The sequence below is a fragment of the Chlamydotis macqueenii genome, chromosome 1 (assembly GCF_036417535.1).
Source record: "Chlamydotis macqueenii isolate bChlMac1 chromosome 1, bChlMac1.mat, whole genome shotgun sequence".
Lineage (NCBI taxonomy): Eukaryota > Metazoa > Chordata > Aves > Otidiformes > Otididae > Chlamydotis > Chlamydotis macqueenii.
In genome coordinates, this window is record NC_141556.1 from 101,496,998 (window position 1) to 101,514,708 (window position 17,711).

The 17,711-nt window shown below is 37.4% G+C and overlaps 1 protein-coding gene across 9 annotated transcripts in view; it reads right to left on the minus strand.

Moving 5' to 3' along the window:
- Positions 1–17,711, minus strand: part of POU2F1 (POU class 2 homeobox 1) — a 110,745-nt gene that overhangs the window by 22,323 nt on the left and 70,711 nt on the right. For 3 of the 9 annotated variants that reach the window (XM_086763299.1, XM_086763283.1, XM_086763330.1), the window contains exons 3-7: positions 14,506–14,606; positions 11,539–11,592; positions 9,751–9,870; positions 7,837–8,016; positions 2,272–2,398 (exon numbers count right to left, since the gene is read on the minus strand). In XM_086763299.1, coding sequence (XP_086619425.1) covers positions 2,272–2,398; positions 7,837–8,016; positions 9,751–9,870; positions 11,539–11,592; positions 14,506–14,606 — 582 coding nt within the window. The remainder of the gene's footprint in view (positions 1–2,271; positions 2,399–7,836; positions 8,017–9,750; positions 9,871–11,538; positions 11,593–14,505; positions 14,607–17,711) is intronic. The other 6 variants (XM_086763292.1, XM_086763307.1, XM_086763320.1 and 3 more) reach the window with 6 other exon arrangements.

Below are 17,711 nucleotides of genomic sequence, written 5' to 3' on the forward strand. Positions count from 1 at the left end.
ACCTGACTACACAGCATGTACAAAAGAAGTAGTGTAGTCTGGAAAGTAGTAGATTTCTTCCAGAATAGGTAATCTATAAATAAATCTGAATTTTCATTTTAGTTATTAACTTCATACATATCTCTCTCTCTCTCTCTAAAGCTGCATGCAGTTACCAAGGAGGCATTAAAAAAAATCTGAATGCCGTTGGTTTTAAAGAAAGCTCTATGCTAGTGTCTTCAGAATATTTATTATTTTATGAAGTTGACTAATGGAGCAATAGGACAAGAACAACATGGAAAAGTCAGCTGCAACAGCAAATAACAAAAAAACACACACTTTCTCAATTCTTCTCATAAATGATAACCATACTGTTTGAGATCTTCTAACAATAACCATGAAATACTGGAAAAAGTCATACCAAAAACTGAGATAAGGGGTATTATGACATACATGTTGCTTTATCATTGAGTGCTCGTGAAGAAAATTAGATCCATTCAAGCATTTCAGTTTGGAAGGTTGTCACACACTAATGGCCTATGGTCAGAACATAGAATATAAATCTTCCTACGTTTTTGAGCTACTCAGTTGTCCAGGCTGCACATTATCAGTAAAACATGGTGTTTCTACACACAATGTGTCACTGATGACAGCAATATGCAGGTCTTAAATTGCAGTGAAGAAATAATTTTCAGAGATGACCCCTGGAAAAGGTACTATGAAAACCTCTTCTGGTAGTTATTCTACTTCAGAAGAGTTTAAACAAACACACAAAAAGCCTTCCCTTCTATAATGGAAATAATTCATTTTGAGAGAGAAATACAATTTGGGTCTGTTAGCCTCCTTTTTTGTGAAGAATCTTTAGAGATATTTTAGAAAATCAGCAGAAGTTAGCCAAAAAAATGTAGGCAGATATTAATACGAGTGCATTTTTCAAAACAATGCTTTTGTGATTGCTGTTTCCTTAAAATGATTTATTTAAACAACAAAAAAAAAAAAGCCTATTTTAAAGAATCCTTGAACTAAATTCTGGTGAAGTTTGATTTATTCTAGAAAAATATGTTAAGCTTATAAATTTTAAGAAACTAGTACATCACTAAATGCCTCCATAAATAGTCTTTTATCCATTTTCTACCAGTGCTAGTATAAAAGCTCTCCCAAATAAAGTCCTATTAAAAGAAAGTTAATTTTGACTAACCCTTTGTTCAAGTGTAAAAGCATTCAGACAGTGAGAGAGCTTCAGCATAATGGGAAGCCAGTTCCATCCAAGTCATAGTATATAAGAAGGAATGATGCATTAACAAATTGAAAGGAACAGAAGAAAATGAGGTGCCAAGTGCTACTTTATAGGACAGCCAGGCTCTGGAGGACTCTTCAAGCATAACAGCATTTGCCTTCTGAGCAAGAACCTTTGGATTACCAGACCTGAAAAACTGAGTAGAGTTCACATAGAAGAGAAAGCAGGGGGAAAAGACCATTGGAATATATCAGTGTAAGAGGCCATGGCCAAATGCGGTTTTCTGTGGGCATCAACGAACTGGGTGCAATCAGTACTGTGATGTATTGCAACTTGAATGCATTAGTTCTTAGAGCAAAGTTCTTGTACATCATCTTAACTGGTCTGGCACAATACAATCTACCACTAGTTTGGTTTGCCTTTAACATGTAAGCGATACCCAGTGTATCCTCAAAATACAACTTCCAAGAGTTGTGATACAGTATCAAGTACTCTAACTCTTTTCCTAAGGTATAATTATTATTTCAGTTTATGAAAAAATTCACTGTACCTTCTTCCGGCTTAAGGACTTTTCTGGTCTCCTACAAGTACCCTTGATTTTGTAATCTTTTCCCAGTCTCAGAATTTTATAGCCCTTTTAGCATTGACCTAATCCAGACAACCCACACACCTGCCAGGCCTCTACCTCCTAGGATTCTGCCTTTGAGTTCTGGAAAGGTGTGTTCTCCAAGCTCGGTTCCCAACAGGCTTCCTTCTTGAGAGCCTGACCCAGAAATTCAGATGTTACTGTATTTCCCAAGAGGCCTTGCTGTGAACAAACGTTCCCATGACATAATCTCTGGATTGATCCTCCTTCAGATGTGAGCTACACAAGCTTTGACAGGGGCTGAGGTCTAACACCCAGAAAGGGACAACCTGTTAGTCTCCCCTAATTACAATATTGTTATTTCTCCTACAGAATATCAACAGTTAGTGAAGGTGTATGAATCATCTCAGTTTCACCTTTTCCTTCAAAAAGCTATGCACGATTTTCTTTTCTGGCAAGGAGCACTTACCCTGCTGCCCCTGCGGTGTTTGTGAGATGATGAACTGTGCTGGCTGCAAGTTGGTTGTTGGATGCACCAACACAAACTGCTGCAGGTTGAGATTCTGCTGCTGAAGCTGCTGCAAGTGCTGCAAATCCTTAAGGAAACAGGGGAAGGGGAAAAAAAAGGGGGGGAAAAAAAAAGAAAAGAAAAAAGAAAAGAGAAAAGAAAGAGTTGTGTGTTAGACATTTAAGTCAGCCATGAATCCCAATGTGACTAGATTTCCTATTAACCAGTTATATTCTAACATTTAGAGGTAAAAGTGGATGTCAAACACATCAGTCCTGCTACTGAATATCCTTTATAAAACCTTTAATATCCGTTATACTTTATATATCACTGTTCTTCATAAAACCAAACAAAAATGTTTACCAAATAACTCAGGAAAATATTTCCAGCACTCTTCTGCTTTAAAAACAAACAAACAAAGAAAAAAACCCAAACAAACAAAAAAAGAAAACCAAAACCAAACCAAAACAGTCTCCCTCCCACAAAACGGAGAAGTTTTCAAATACTTTAGACTCATCAGCACCTGGATTTCTCAGACTTATTTTTTGAGGATGTAACTCCACTACAAAATTCACTGTGAACAAGTCAAGCGTACTAGCTGTCAGTTATTTTTGTTCATAACAACAACAATCTACAATTACCATTCTAATCAGCAACAGGAAAGTAAAAAAAAATTACAGATTCCTAGTTTGCACTCTGGTTGTTGAGGTCAAATTTCAGGAAGTGGCTAACTCAAACAGTAAATAAATATATTTGATTAGTTCTGAAACAAATTACAATAAGCTTAGTAGAAATGGCTATAATTAAGGTTAAAAGGAACAACAAAAAAACCCACTGCACTATTGTAGAACCCTACTTTTATGTATTTAAACCATTCAGAACTGTTAATTGTCTATAATTAAATGACTAGTCTCAATGTAAATGCTCATCTCTGAGAAACTGAATAGAGAAAAATGCTTCAACTTGCTCTTTAGCTGGAGAACGAAAACATAGAGCACTGCTTAAAAATATTCCTCCCAAACTACTCTTTTTCTTTTAATCATGTTGAAACAGGACAATAACAAGGGTAACTGAAATTAAAAAATTAAAGCACAAAGTTAAGCCAGCCAGCATAACTGAGGTAAATCTATGAAAACTATCTATACACATGTGTAGAGGCTCTCCATCTTCCTGAGAAGGTGTTTCAAAATAGCCTCCAAGCAGACAGATGAAAGTCTGAAATATTTACCACACTTATAACCTCCCATTAAACAAACCAAACCAACCAACCAAAAAGCCTCCCAAAATTCTATTTCAGGGAAGTTACTCAGATACTGGAGTACTGTTTGCAGACAGATACCCTCTTTTGCGTCCAACTGTGTCAGATCTTAACAATGCCAGTTCTCTCCTAAACCAGTGCTCAATCTGGCAGCTTAAATGGAGCTGCTTGTTTTAGCATACTTCCTAACATATGTGAGTTACAGCAAGCCAGACTTACAAAGACCTGCTTCTTAAGGCCAGGAAAGTAGCCCCCATGCATTCTGACTGACACAGGTTACTCAACACACAAGCTGCTCAGCCAGCAGATGCAAAGGGTCATCAACTGCAAGCAGTAGAGATGGTGATGCGACGTTAAGACAAACTGACAACGATAACTTTTTATTTGCACAATATAGTTAACTGTCTATGATCTTACATAATTTAAAAACTGTGAAACTAAGACTTAAAAGCTGCAACAATCCCCTTCGGGGGAAGAGGGGTGGGGAGTGTCAGTGAGTGGAAAGGAAGACTGGGGAGCTAAATATTAAAAAAAAAAAAAAAAAAAAAAAAAAAAAAAAAAAAAAAAAAAAGAAAGAAAGAAAGAAAAAAAAGAAAAAAAAGAAAAAAAAGAGTCCATTGATTTATGAGACCATAGACATGTATTATAAGAAAATAACTACTAAACCTGCATTAAAAAGACACCAGCCATCAATCACTTAGGCAACTTGGTCATTTTAAGTCAAAAGCATGCAGTGTAATAATAAGGTAGACAGACACCAGATGGATTGACCAAGCAATGCTCTTTAAGAAACTGAAACTTCCATTTTGTAAGAGAATGGTAAAACTTTAAAAAGCAACTCCCAGAATGTTTTTAAAGTTGATAGTATAGTTTTCTTTTGGAAAATATGAGACGTACTGCAACCATTCCTATGAAAAAGAGGCCAATTTCCTTCCTAAAACAGAGAGAGATATCTGCTCCAGATTTTCCCAGGAACTCCATGTTTCTTCTGACTTCTATCATAAAGTTACGCTGGTCAGAATCGCTGCTAAAAACTCTTACTTCTTGAGCTCAACATGACATGGACTTCCACTCATTTATTCATTGATCTTCAATGCTCTACTTACTGGTTACCTTTGCAGACTGAGCAGACCCTCCAGCATAGCAGGGCTCATACCAAATTGGACAAGAGGACTAGACGCAGAGGAAGAAAGAGAAACAGAAAGGAGGAGAGCAAGCTGACTAAAGCTGTAAATGCTAGGTGGACGAAAAAGAAACGAAGAGAGGCTGAAGGATGAAACATAGGTGGATAAATGAAAAAGCAGAGACACATGAGCTGGGAAGACATTTCTGAAGGAAAAGTACAGACAGGAAAAACAGATAAGTTGAGAACCTCCCTCACAAGCAAACAAATGAAATCCCCCCATATGACCAAGTAGATGACCATCATCTCAGATGATCTGAAGCACCACCACAGGAGATGGAGTTACATACAAGAAAGAATACAAAGAAACAGTGGCAGTGTATTTGTAAGATCAAAGGAGGAGAGCTTTCTGTTTAAGACTACAGTATTCATAACACAGGGTACCCAGCTAAGACATGACAGCTCTTATCATCAGGCTCTTACACTTTAATATGAGAAAGCTGTTTTTAAATTAAGGCCTCAGGGATAACTGGTATAAGCAATCTTATTCTGTGCATCTACCTTGGTAAATCGTATCTTGGCTGAGTCTTGCTTAAATACAGAAATACAATTCTGTAACGCAGAATGGAAATGGTACCTCTAATGCTAATCACTCTTAAACAGCCCTACCAGCCCCTCAAATTCATTTGAAATCCAACTTTATTTCTACCTTGGGAAAGTTTTATTATTTAGTTAATTGCAGCATTACAATAAATCTCCCAATAGCAGCCATGTGAACAACCCTGACACTGTTTTCCCATACTGATCTTTTTTTTTTTTCTCAATGGTAAAATTTGTATAATAGCACAAGCACATAGAAAAAGATGTGAAGACTTTTGGGGAAGGATGCATGCCTTCTGGTGCTGCCTAACAATTTAGGAAAATCAAAACAATTCAACTCCTACCTCATCAGTATAATCTGCCATGTGCTACATCTTGACATGAGGAAGTTTTGGTTTTTTTTTTTTTTTAAAGAAAAATCATCTAAAGTTTACACTCAACGCCATTATCTCTAGTTACAACTTCAGTACAAACTTAAGCATCTCTGTAATTTTGAGGTTTACATTATATAAACATTGATCATGGATCCTGAAAACAAGTAAGGTTTACAAAGAACTCCAAAACTTGGTATAACTGTTTAGTGACAACTTAGCATTCACCCTGCAGCAGCACTAACATCTCACCAGACTGCTGCAGCAGAAACCTTACATTAACTGCAGCGCACATTAAAGAAGTCATGCTTGTGCAATTAGTTAATTAAAATAAATACAGTAATCCCCCTGCTGCAGAGACTTGCCAGTTAATCAATTATTCAAAAATCATCAATTAAAACAAACATTCAGCTATTTGTGTAATCAGCTATATGTTTACAATAGCATTGCAAACAAAGCTGAGTACTGTTTATAAATTGCTATTAAGATGGATCTAAAGTTATCCACCTACAAACCTAGACAGTAGAAGTTTTCCGGAAAGTATCTCAAATTGTATCCAACACCTGCACAGATTATGCCCTGCACTTTCGCCATAAGAAGCAGCTAACAAGATTCAACCATGCTATATTTATATATCAAAATAATCTAGCCTAAAATAAATTAATTGTAAAGTCAAACATTTAAGTAATTAGGAATGCCAGAAAACAAGTGAAACTAATTTGTTCCCCTTGTGCTACAAATACAGATTATACAGCAGCAACTACATGACCACAGGCTATTTTTCATACAGCCTGTAGCTCATTTACACGTAAAAACCAGATAATGCTCACTTCAGAAGTTCCTATTTGACGGCGCATGCCTGATCTTTTCAACTCTTCTCAAATACTTCTCTGAAGATTTTGTAAGTTCTGCATAAAAACTCAGTACTAAATTAATAATTGTAAATGCTTCACACATTTCAATAGCTTCCCACTGAGGTGGAAGAGCAGGGTTAGCAACATCTCACACATGCACAACACCACCTCCAAAAATATCCACTAATTTTGTGGCATATTTGACCAACACCACAGAAGTCTGCCACTCCAGCTAATAAAAAACTGATAGCACAGCCAGGCTGTTATTCAGCTGGAGGACTAGCACAATAAAGGAACAGCATATTTCACCAATGGACTTCACAGATAACTGCAACGCTTCCATTCTTCTACCTAATCGGCCCTCCTCTTCACTTTTTAGATACTTAATTCCAGTTGAATGCAAGTGAAATTAGACTGAATAGAAAGGGTCAGACAGTCTTAACCAACCTGCTCACTGTAAGAAACAACAACTTTGGAGATTACATACTCAACACGCTAGACTAACCAAACTGAGAACCTCAACGTACGGAAAGATGGACCTCAATGTCAGCAACACAATCACCTCCTAGTAGCACTCAAGATGCCTGTGCTGTACATTCAGTTACCCTTGTCCAGAAATCTTTATGCTCAGCATAAAGTTCAGTGTTTTTTCCACACTGAATTAAGCCAATCCTGGAAGACGCAGGAGGATCTTTGCTGCTCCTAGTAAGTAGAACTTCCTTGGCAAGCAGTTTTTCAGAATTAAGACTTAATGGGTCTTTAGCAGCAGACCATAACACTAGACAGATTCTGACCAGACTCATTCTGGCAAGTTTTTCTCTGGACACACAAGAGTGCCCATTCTTTGTCACTGAACTCTGAGCATTAAGCACCAAGCCAAAATAGCACACAAATGTGTCAAGTCAAATTGCCTTTCTTCAGCTCTCTCTAATTTTGCTGTTTGGATCTAACAAGCATCCTCTGTGATACGTAGGTACCCCTTCCCACCTATACAGGCCTCGACAAGCGTAATTTCTATGGGCATCTTTCCATATCTCTTTTTCTCTTTTCTCAAACTAACCTTAAGGAGGAAAATTCAGAAAATACAGCATCTGGTCAGATTCTGGAACAAACTCAGAAGCCCAGTGGAACTGCTGAGCAGCTGGTATGCATTCTTTTCTAAAACTATCAGCTTCAACCTCGTCAGCTAAGGATGCACAAGGAAAGACTAATATACTCAAGGACTCTAGAAACTCACTGAATAAGGAATAAAAATATTATTTGAATGATGCAATTAGAAAAATCTCTTTATTTTCCACCCTCTCAAGCCTCAAGGCTCACCTGTGCAATCTGTATTGGCTGAGATAGAGGGATCTGCGTCATCGGCGTTGCAGCAGAGGCCGAGATGGTGGCACCAGCAGCGCTGTGCTGCTGACTGGCTGAATGCTGCACTGCAGCCGCCAGCAATTGTGCCTGCGCCTGTTGTAGCAATAACTGTTGCTGGGCTGGCGTCAACGTGAGCTATAAATAATTAGAAAACACAGCCATTAATAATGGAAAGAGCCACTTCAGCTACAAAGTCATTAGCTAGCTCATTGCTAGTTATATTAACCAGACATTCCAAGAACTATTAACTGCAGTTCAGCCATTAACTAGCCAATGACTCTGGCCTTAAGTAAGGACGGCTGGCTACTCAACACAGAGCTGGAACTAACCTACCACAGACCTGACATAAACCAAACCAGACAAATGCAAATATTTGCACTGACTGGAACGTACAGCACCTAACTTTACTCCTCAGTTTTCTTCACAACTCTACCAGGAGGTTCAGGAAAAAGGTAATTAAGTAGCAAGCAAAAGAAAAGAATCAGTATTGCCAGGAGTTGAAAGGAAATTTACACCCAGCAGAACAGCAAGTGATTAGCCAGATGAATGAGAAGCAGGAATACTGGCTATGGCTACTGAACAAACTGATAACATCCCAGCTGCTTCACATTAGCATGAATCCCTGCCATATTCCATCATTTCCATTATGCCCTAAGATATAAGTAAAGAACACGAGCTCCATTTGTTCCTCTCCAAGTCTCCCCATCTGCTTTTTTTTTTTTTTTAAATAGAACAGAGTTGGCAAGTTTACATCCCTTCCCTTCCCCAAACACGCATTATCTCTGCGAAACAGGTGGCAGCAGTCTCTCCTTTACATGTAAATGAAACTCGATGCCCATATTTACTACAATCCATATCTGCACAGGCCTGGAGTTTTGAATGTTTCACTACTGCAGACAATCATAAATTAAACCAGTAATTTTTGAGAATAAAAAAACCCAATAAAATATACTGGGTTTTACTAACATATTAGAACAGTCTCACTTTCAAAACTTGCAAACGTAATTAACCCAAAACTAAACAGGATGCTTACTTACACGCTAGCATACAAGAAGATTTAACAACTGAACATGAAATTAAGACATCATTTAAGTGTAGAGATGATCTAACCTAATACTTCAAATCATAAATACATTGTTGGAGCAACTGCCTTAAATTCCTTATTAACATGCAAACTCTTATAACTGCAAAGTTGATTATGTGGAAGCAAACTCTTTAACCAAACCAGCCCATTCAAAAAACTAGCTCTTTTTTAAGATGAAATAGTTTACAACAATTCAGAGACACCAGCAATCCGAAAACAACAGTTATTCCATAATTACTCCTAAAGCCTTGCAATTAAAAAACTCAGAATTGGTAGTTTAAAACAGAAGAGCTGAACAGGCTTAAGGCAAGAGTTAATATAGTTACTTAAAAATAAATGTGTTTGAGAAGAGGATGAATTAGTGTCAGCACTTCCCATCATTTTTGTTCTTCACCCAGCTATCTGATAAAATTTAGTCTCATGCTCCCATGCCCCACTTTAATCTTAAAAAAAAAATAAAAATAAAAAAATTTTCCTCTTTATGACATCAGTGACTTTCTTAGCTGTGCAGACACCAGGTTTTAATTTCACTGCGGAGTCATGACATATACTAGAACAGAGAGAAATTTTTTTTTTTGGAAGCAAATACTTTGCAATAAAAAAACAAAGATTAAAGTCTACTTTTTAATAGGAAGGTCTTTTCCGGCCCCTCTTTCACTCAAGTTTCTTCCTAGGTTAAAGGAAATGACAATAACCTTCACTGACAGTTCTACAGGGACTGCTGTAGATACTGCCATCACCTGCTGGACAGGAGGCTTACTGCAGTATACTTGGGTAAATCTTACCCCAGTGATCTGTCCTCCGGCCAGCATGAGCTGGGTCTGGGGTATGGCCGCCTGCACTGAAGGCTGCTGGGAAGGCTGGCTTGGCTGCTGAGAGTCCCCAGATTCTTCATTAGATTTAGACTAGTCAAAAAAAAATACAACTCTTTATAGTGTAAAACAGATGTTAATGTATAACACTGCTATCTCAACACTGCACAACAAAAATCCTTCATCTGCATACCAAAAAGCCCTTGGGTTTATTTTAAGAGTGTGTTTAAGCAATGGCTCTATTCGCCCACCATCTCAGCTATGATTGCTCAAACACATCTGTAGGTAATGCAGTTTAAACAAAACAAAAAGACTCCCAGGTCTTTTGTAACTCTTTGACGTTATTTTCAGGTCTCATTTCATTTTATGCAACGCAACTGAAGCTCACACTACCTTTCACCATAAAGAAAGAAAAGGTTGTTAAAAATTATTCATTGCCTAAAATCCTGAACAATGGAATGAGGGAAAGGAGATTGTGTTTCCATTTTCTATATCTGCATCCTCCACCTCTAAGTCATCATGCTGTTGGCTTACATTGAACTGGTTTGAGAAATCCTCACAGGTTTATCTACCTACAGCAAAATACCTAATACAAACATTACTTTTAAATAATCACAGTTTAGCATTTATTTAATTGAATGCTGCTATATTTTAAAAGATTTAGCAGTTTTTTATTTTTTGTGTGTGTGTGGTTTTTCTTTTTGTTGGTTTGTTTGGTTTTTTTAAGCAGAAGAAATTGTGAAGACATGAGGGAGGAAATGCAAGTGCATTAACAGGGGGAGAGAGTTTTATGATAATTAAAACTGGTTATGCAGAACATTAAAATTCTGCATAGATTTGCATATTTTCCACCACCTGTTTTGGGGACTGCAGAGCAGGCTAATTAACATAAAGGCTCTGATTAATTCTGCCAGTCATTGAGCGATAATTACAGCGCAGGACTGTAAACATTCTGCACTGGAGATACAGCCTGTTTGCCAACATCTCTCTCAGGGATGGAAGTTTACCATGGCAACCAAGGCAATTTTCTGCCTCCTTCCTCTTAGAATGGAAGGTCACTATACCTCCTCTTCTTTCCAAATTGTTATTATGTATAAGTGGATCCACATTCTATTGCATTTCATGTAATGCACTACCTACATTCTTTAAAAACAAGCAATACTGAAACCAGTTTTCAATAAAACTGCATCCCTTGCCCCTTAATATAGTACTGAGAGGAAGTGGCATGTTAACAGATACACTGAAGTGTCCAGCATCAGAAAAAAGTTTGAAAGCTTTATTGCCTCGTGTGCATTATTAAACAACAATTACTCTGACATATTTTGAAATCACCTAGTGTTATTTACACAAGCAATCTATACCAGCCACATTTCATAGTTAATGTTACATTCTACTCCTATATTCAGCTACCAGAATTAAGGACACATTGCGAAGTAATACTTGCTATGTTTAAAATAAGTGAATAAATGGAAGAACATGCAATATTCCCGGAGGTTTAGTTTTCATGATACAACACCTGACTGAAATTCAGTATAAAATTACAATCACTGAATGTTTTAAACAACTCCAGTTTCTGAATGGCTTACAATCCTGAACCTAATTTACAGTTGTAAGATTATTATTCCTTCATATCTATCACTTGCAAAACCAGTCAGAATGAAAAAAAGAGTAACATATCATAGATTAAAAACAATCTCTAACAGGACCATAATGCTGTTTGGAACGAGACAAGGACAAGCAGCAGAACGTAACTGTCTTTACCTGTACATTTAGGGACTGAGCAGCAGCCTGTAAACTTGTTCCAGCGAGCTGGACCTACAACACAGTGCAAAAATGGAAATGAAATAATGTAGAGTCTATAAAAAACTTTAACGATGTAAAAAGAACGACCTCCACATCCGCACCCTAACAAAAACTCCCCCAAGAAAAATGCATGCCCCTCTAACACCTGAATCAGTGAAAGAGGAGTTGTACTCCAGGAGGAAAAAAAGTCTGTAAGACGTTTCCCCGCTGTTATTTGTCTACTTTTTGCCAAACGTATTCCTGCCTAGTGATCTTGATATTATCATGAAATTGAGTTGAAACAGCATTTTTTTGGGTGGACAGGCTAGCTTTTCCTATTTCTGTTAAAAAAATCCAGGCTTCAGGGGAGGGCGTTAAGCTCTACTTGTCATCATCCTTCTAATATTTCAGAATGGGTCTTACCCCAAATACGTACACTGCATTCACCCACTTCTTTATACAACAGAGAAGCAATCAACCGCATAGCACAAAACCCACAGCATAAACACTCTTCCTCAAATCAATCCATTCAAGTATTTGCAATCCTCAGCCACTGAAAATAAGACCTCAATACAGAGGACTGGAGACACTTCACAAAGGCTGTATTGATTCACGTATACTCAAAACTTGAATCCAATGTTTGTGATTAACAGTTCCAAAGAAGTTCTTGTGGGTTAGCAGTGAAGAAAACCTGATGCTCCAGAAAGTGAAATTTTTCAAAGAGTGTTATTTTATCTCTAATAAGGATTTTCTCTGTACAACAAATGCTAAATTTTCATTTACAGAAGACTGTTTCAATCAGTCTTGCCTTGTTTTTACCACCACTCCTACCTTAAAGGAGGAATGATACGCAATTAATTACCAACACTTTCAAAGACCAGAGCTATAGCTTGCAGCAAATTCCATCTCTGGCCATGTTTGAAAACCACTGCTCATTTTAAAATCAGGCAACATTTAAGGATACAATAAAGCAAAGCAAAATTTAGCGCTCCTGCCTCTACAAAAAGATGTCCCCACATAACATGCATCACAAAAGAGAGTCCATACACCTGCAAGCACAGGAAGGAGAGTTTTAATTTAAATTGCAGTACATGAAATTAATAACTGAATATTTGAACAGGTAACTCTTCAGTCACCTTGGAAATACTTCCTACCACTCTAGATGAAGGTACTAGACTTATTAAGCATGCTCTACATTTAAGCAAACACTTGCAAAAAAAGCCCCTCTTCATCACAAGCGAAATAGTTTGACACAGTTGACGTAATCTGAGCTTTTAACATCAATTAACAGCAGAGAATAATCTAAACAGTAACAGCCTGCATCCAAAAAAACTCCTCAGAAATAATACTTTCAAAAATACATAATAATTTTTTAAAACCACAAAAAAAGACTACAAATGTATCTCACTCAGGCACAGCCAGTGTATTCCTGAAAATCTCTTTGAATGCAGTTTGAACACTCCTTCCACCACACAAAAAACACTTCCTAATTAGAAATTAAACTACTCCTGAATGTTGCCTACAACCTAATACTTTGTATTAGTCTGGAGGAAAGCACTGTGCATGAAGGCTGAATAACACCCCACTAACATCAGCCACACTAGAAGAGGACAGTTTGACAACAGCTTCCCACACACCTGCAGGTGCATAAAAGAATAGCTGAGATTTTCCTTTGAACTAGAATTTCAAGAAATGAATCACACTTTATCAAACATGAAGTTATAAAGATCCTGACAACTGTTTAAATAAATATATTTCCAAAGCAAGATAAAGCACTGTGCTAAATACAATTACTGTCCTGGATCAATCTATATAACAAAATGAAGACTAAAACAAACACACTAAATTCTGCAGAACAGCTGTATCTGTCTCCGTATTAAAAACACACTGACAAGCCATGAAAACTAGTCAGCTTCTCTCCACATAAAGGCAGCCTACAACAGCCTATTGGTTCAGTAAATTCAAACACTGGCACTCCCTAGGTCCTATATAACACAATCTACTAGGAAAATTGTAATTATGTGACAAGACGTGTGGAATGTTCCATACAATAAAATGGCAGTTCAGAGCTCTTACAAGAGGGCATAAAAGCTTCAGTACGTCAATTATACCACAATAACTGTGCAACCTCAGACCTCAAACATTCAAGGTCAGCCAATTAAGTGCAGTATTTTAAAGTTTAAACTTGGTGCTGAGGAAGAGAAAGAAATTAGGACATTTGTTTTCACACATCAAGTGTGAACAGACAAAAAACTACAAAAAAAAATGCCTCTTATACTTCTCTTCACCTAGGGATGCCCCATTTTGCTTCAGCCTACATCTGAAGTTAAGCTTTGATTCCCTAAACACAGCAGCAGTAGACAGAGGGATACTAGTAGAAGTCTGAATATCATCTGACAAACAGGTTCTTGAAATAACTTTAAAAAAAAAATTAAAAACTCACAAACCATATATGCTTAGTAAGTACTATCCTTTTATATTTCTAGTTAATGTGTAAGAGCTTGAAAGATTGAAGCACAGTGTTGACTACCATTCAACATCTCTTCTGGTTTCTTAACTATGTAGTGACAGTTTCAGAACCTTAGCGGCTGTTGGGCCAATATAATCCTTTACCAAAAACATAAAACTTTACCTCGCCTTTCAATTTGGTATCTCCATTAAGGTGTGTTTTTTTTAAAAAAAATACTTTAGGCACTCCCAAGTCCCCCAAAAGGGGCTTTCTAGTTCCCCCAAATAGGTCATATCGTATCTCGATGTATTCTGCAGCCTAATGCAATGAAGTAAGTGCCACAATAAGATCTTTTTCCCAGCCAAGCTATTTAAACATGTGGTCTACTCACATGATCCTTTACATGACTGCCCATCATTCACAGAAAGAGAGAACATAGAACATACAAGAGCAGCTGTGTTCATATCTCCCCTACTTTAAAATGGATCTTCTCTTACCTGATGAAGGTGCCCAAGGAAGGCCTGGGCCTGGGCTGTAGAGATTGCTCCTCCGACAGGCACAGGCTGCTTTTGAAAGTCCAGGCCATTTGTTTGCGTGCCTGGAGAGACAGAGAGAGAGATTAAGAACAGTTGGTTATTATTTTTATGAAATGGAATAAGAATTAGCATTCCTAAGTCTCCTGCTATTCTCTTAATATTGCATAGCAGAAAAATACTCTGAGAGTAACAAGAAGTGAAGTTTACTGAAAGGTGGGGTGGAGAAGCAGTGTCACTTCCAGGCTTCAATAATATAGCATTTGTCAGTTGTACAAAATCAACATAATACTTTTTTTTTTTAGCTTCTATCATCTTACCTACTCTATGTACATTATCACCCCATCATTCTCTACCATGGTTTGAGAATCAAATAAGTACACGCTGCTAAGGTTGAACTGTGTTTCTGTTCTATATGCACTCTCTGTGCAGCAGCTGAAGACTACCGTCAAGTTCAGAAAGTGGCAGGAACAAGGTTCATATAAGTCACCTTTCATTAAAGACAGGTAAAATAATACCTGATGAGAACAAAAGCACCATATATACACAGCAGTTATGGGCCAGTTTTACTCTTTTGATAAAAGGTACCTCCACATTTCCATGAATATTTGTGCAGAGCTCTCATAAGATAACTGCCTGGGCTTGTTTTTGCTGTCACCCACTTTTGTATTACTAAACATTGATTATTTTCCTACATTTTTGTTGTCATGTTCCTAAACAGCTTGGAAGACATGAAAACCCATGAACTATCCAATAACCTGGTTGTGTAAAGGAAGGGGAAAAAATAAAAATAAAAAAATTAATTTTTTTTTTTTTTTTCCACAGGAAACTACCACAGAATTCTCTTCTGCCAAGAGGAACTATAACTACAAACTTTTAAGAATCATTCTGTGGTGAGATGACAAAATCAACATTAGGTATTATCAACAACTGGTTTTTTATGTTAGCTATTACTACCTAGGGTGGCTGACAAGAAGGGAGACTCTGACCGTTTCACGCTGCATGGAGTTTCTAGAACAGATGATACAATCTTTAAAATTCTGTGACTGAAATGAAGTAAAACCAGCTTTGGACTTGCATGTTTACTCTTCCTGACAATCAGATTTTGTTCAGTGCCTATGGACAGATGTTCAACTAACTCCTACTTCAAAATTTCTTTCATCATCTACGGGGTTTTTTTTACCACAAAAATCTAGGTTATCTACAAAGCAAAAAAGAGTCACTGTTGTTAAACAACAAGGGTTTGCTATTCCTCAGAAGTACCTGCAAAAGCAAGCAGGCATAAAAATTTCATTAGTAAAATACACTATCCAATACTTAACATTGCTATTTTGACCTACAAACAGTTTACACAGATAAAATTTCCAATGTTCAACTAAATACAGATACAACTAAATGTTCAACTAAATACAGATACAATGTATTGTACAAGTCAAGCTTTCCAGCACTCAGGTAAGGTATACCTTGCAAAGTTGGCCCTTTGATGCATCTTTGATGGAGGTGCTGTGATGGAAGACTTGGTCTACTCTCAAGTTTTTAATTCTATGCTTTGGGCCAGGGTTTACAGACTTAAAAGATATATGTGCAAAGATCCACAGACACGTTAAAAATATTCAAATTTTGAACTATGTTAAATTATTTTGCTTAGGAAGTCTAAAATTCCAATGCAAAATTAATGGAAGGATTATCACCAGTCTGAAATTGATCTTGAATGAATGCAACTTGGTTGCATTTCTCCAAAGAAAGGCAGATAAGAAGGTCTGCTGGAAAGAGCTAGAAGCATCTCATCTATTTTCATTCTTTCCAGTAAACTGTAGAATTCTCTCAATGCAAAAGGAGAAAAGCAGTGTGAAGATGATTGGATAAATATATAAAAAAAATTTCTGACCAACAGCTGCTGTAATTCAAAGGAAACAATCTACCACCTCCTCATTTAAGCAGATGCTTTGAACCAGTTTTCAACCTGTGGTCAGGGACTCTCAAGGGCAAAAAAAAAAAAAAAAAACAAAAGAACCCCCAACCAAAACAAAACAAAAAAGAAAAAAAACAAAACCCCAAACAGATAAGAAAACCTACTGTAAGGCAGGCATTCCTCATTCCAAGTGGAAACTTGCAGGGATCACAAAAATTATCCATTTCTGAGAGGACTAGCTGGAAGCCTCACCCTAAATAAATAGGTGAAGCTGCTCTAGTTAAGCATCTTTCAAGAAGAGCCTCAAATCACAATACTATATTAAAAGAGCACTGCTGTGCATGTGTGCCAAGAAATGCTCCAGACAGAGCTTCTGCTGACTCTAAATATGGAAATTGAAATGAGCCTCCTAGCTTGATAGTTTTGAACAAAGCATGTTCCAAGACTGAGCTTAAAATCTCCATGGCTCCCAAAAACCAGTTTAGACAAGTACTGAGAGAAAATAACATTTTCTTTAAATTCAATCTCAAAGGATTCCAACTCCCTCTTCCCTACACCTCCCAAAAGAAAACTTGGAGCAAAAAACCCCAAACCACACCTGTTCACCCACTGTTCTACTTGCATCTTAAACTCTCTGTGGTATTTGGAAGTACAGTGTCCTTTGCCCTTTGGATGCAGTCTCAGTTTTGGAAGGAATGCTTGCATGTATCACAGGACGCCTATGTCTTTTGAAGAATAGCAGGGAAAATTAACTTTGAGCCCAGTATGTCAGAAGCCTTGGTCTGAAGGTGCTCATAAGGATGTCATACCACTCCTGTGGAATCCAAGAAATCTGATAAGGAGACTAGAAAACGGAGCTGTCAGAAGCAGAAGGTCAACACATTGTAAGGGCACAAAAGGACCAGAATGCCACTTCTGCTCAAGAGTTAAATGCAAAAACTCACGGTGATTAATAGACATGGCAGATGAAATCACAAGTACTGTGATTTCAATAATCCCAAGCATTTACATCTTTTCCATCTCCATCCCATCTCCCAGAACTGCTAGAGCTCATCTAACACCTTACCAATACCAAAAAACAAGGAGTGGGAACTATCTATCTTTCACCTCCCCTTTCTTCTTGCTTCCATCTACATTGTTCCCATCCTGCCCCTTCAAGTAGTTCATGGACACAACAGTAAGCCAATTCATCTTTCTAGCTGAGCCGAAAACAATTCATGTGACCTGTTCCCTTCTTCTTTTGGCCACGTTAGTCCCC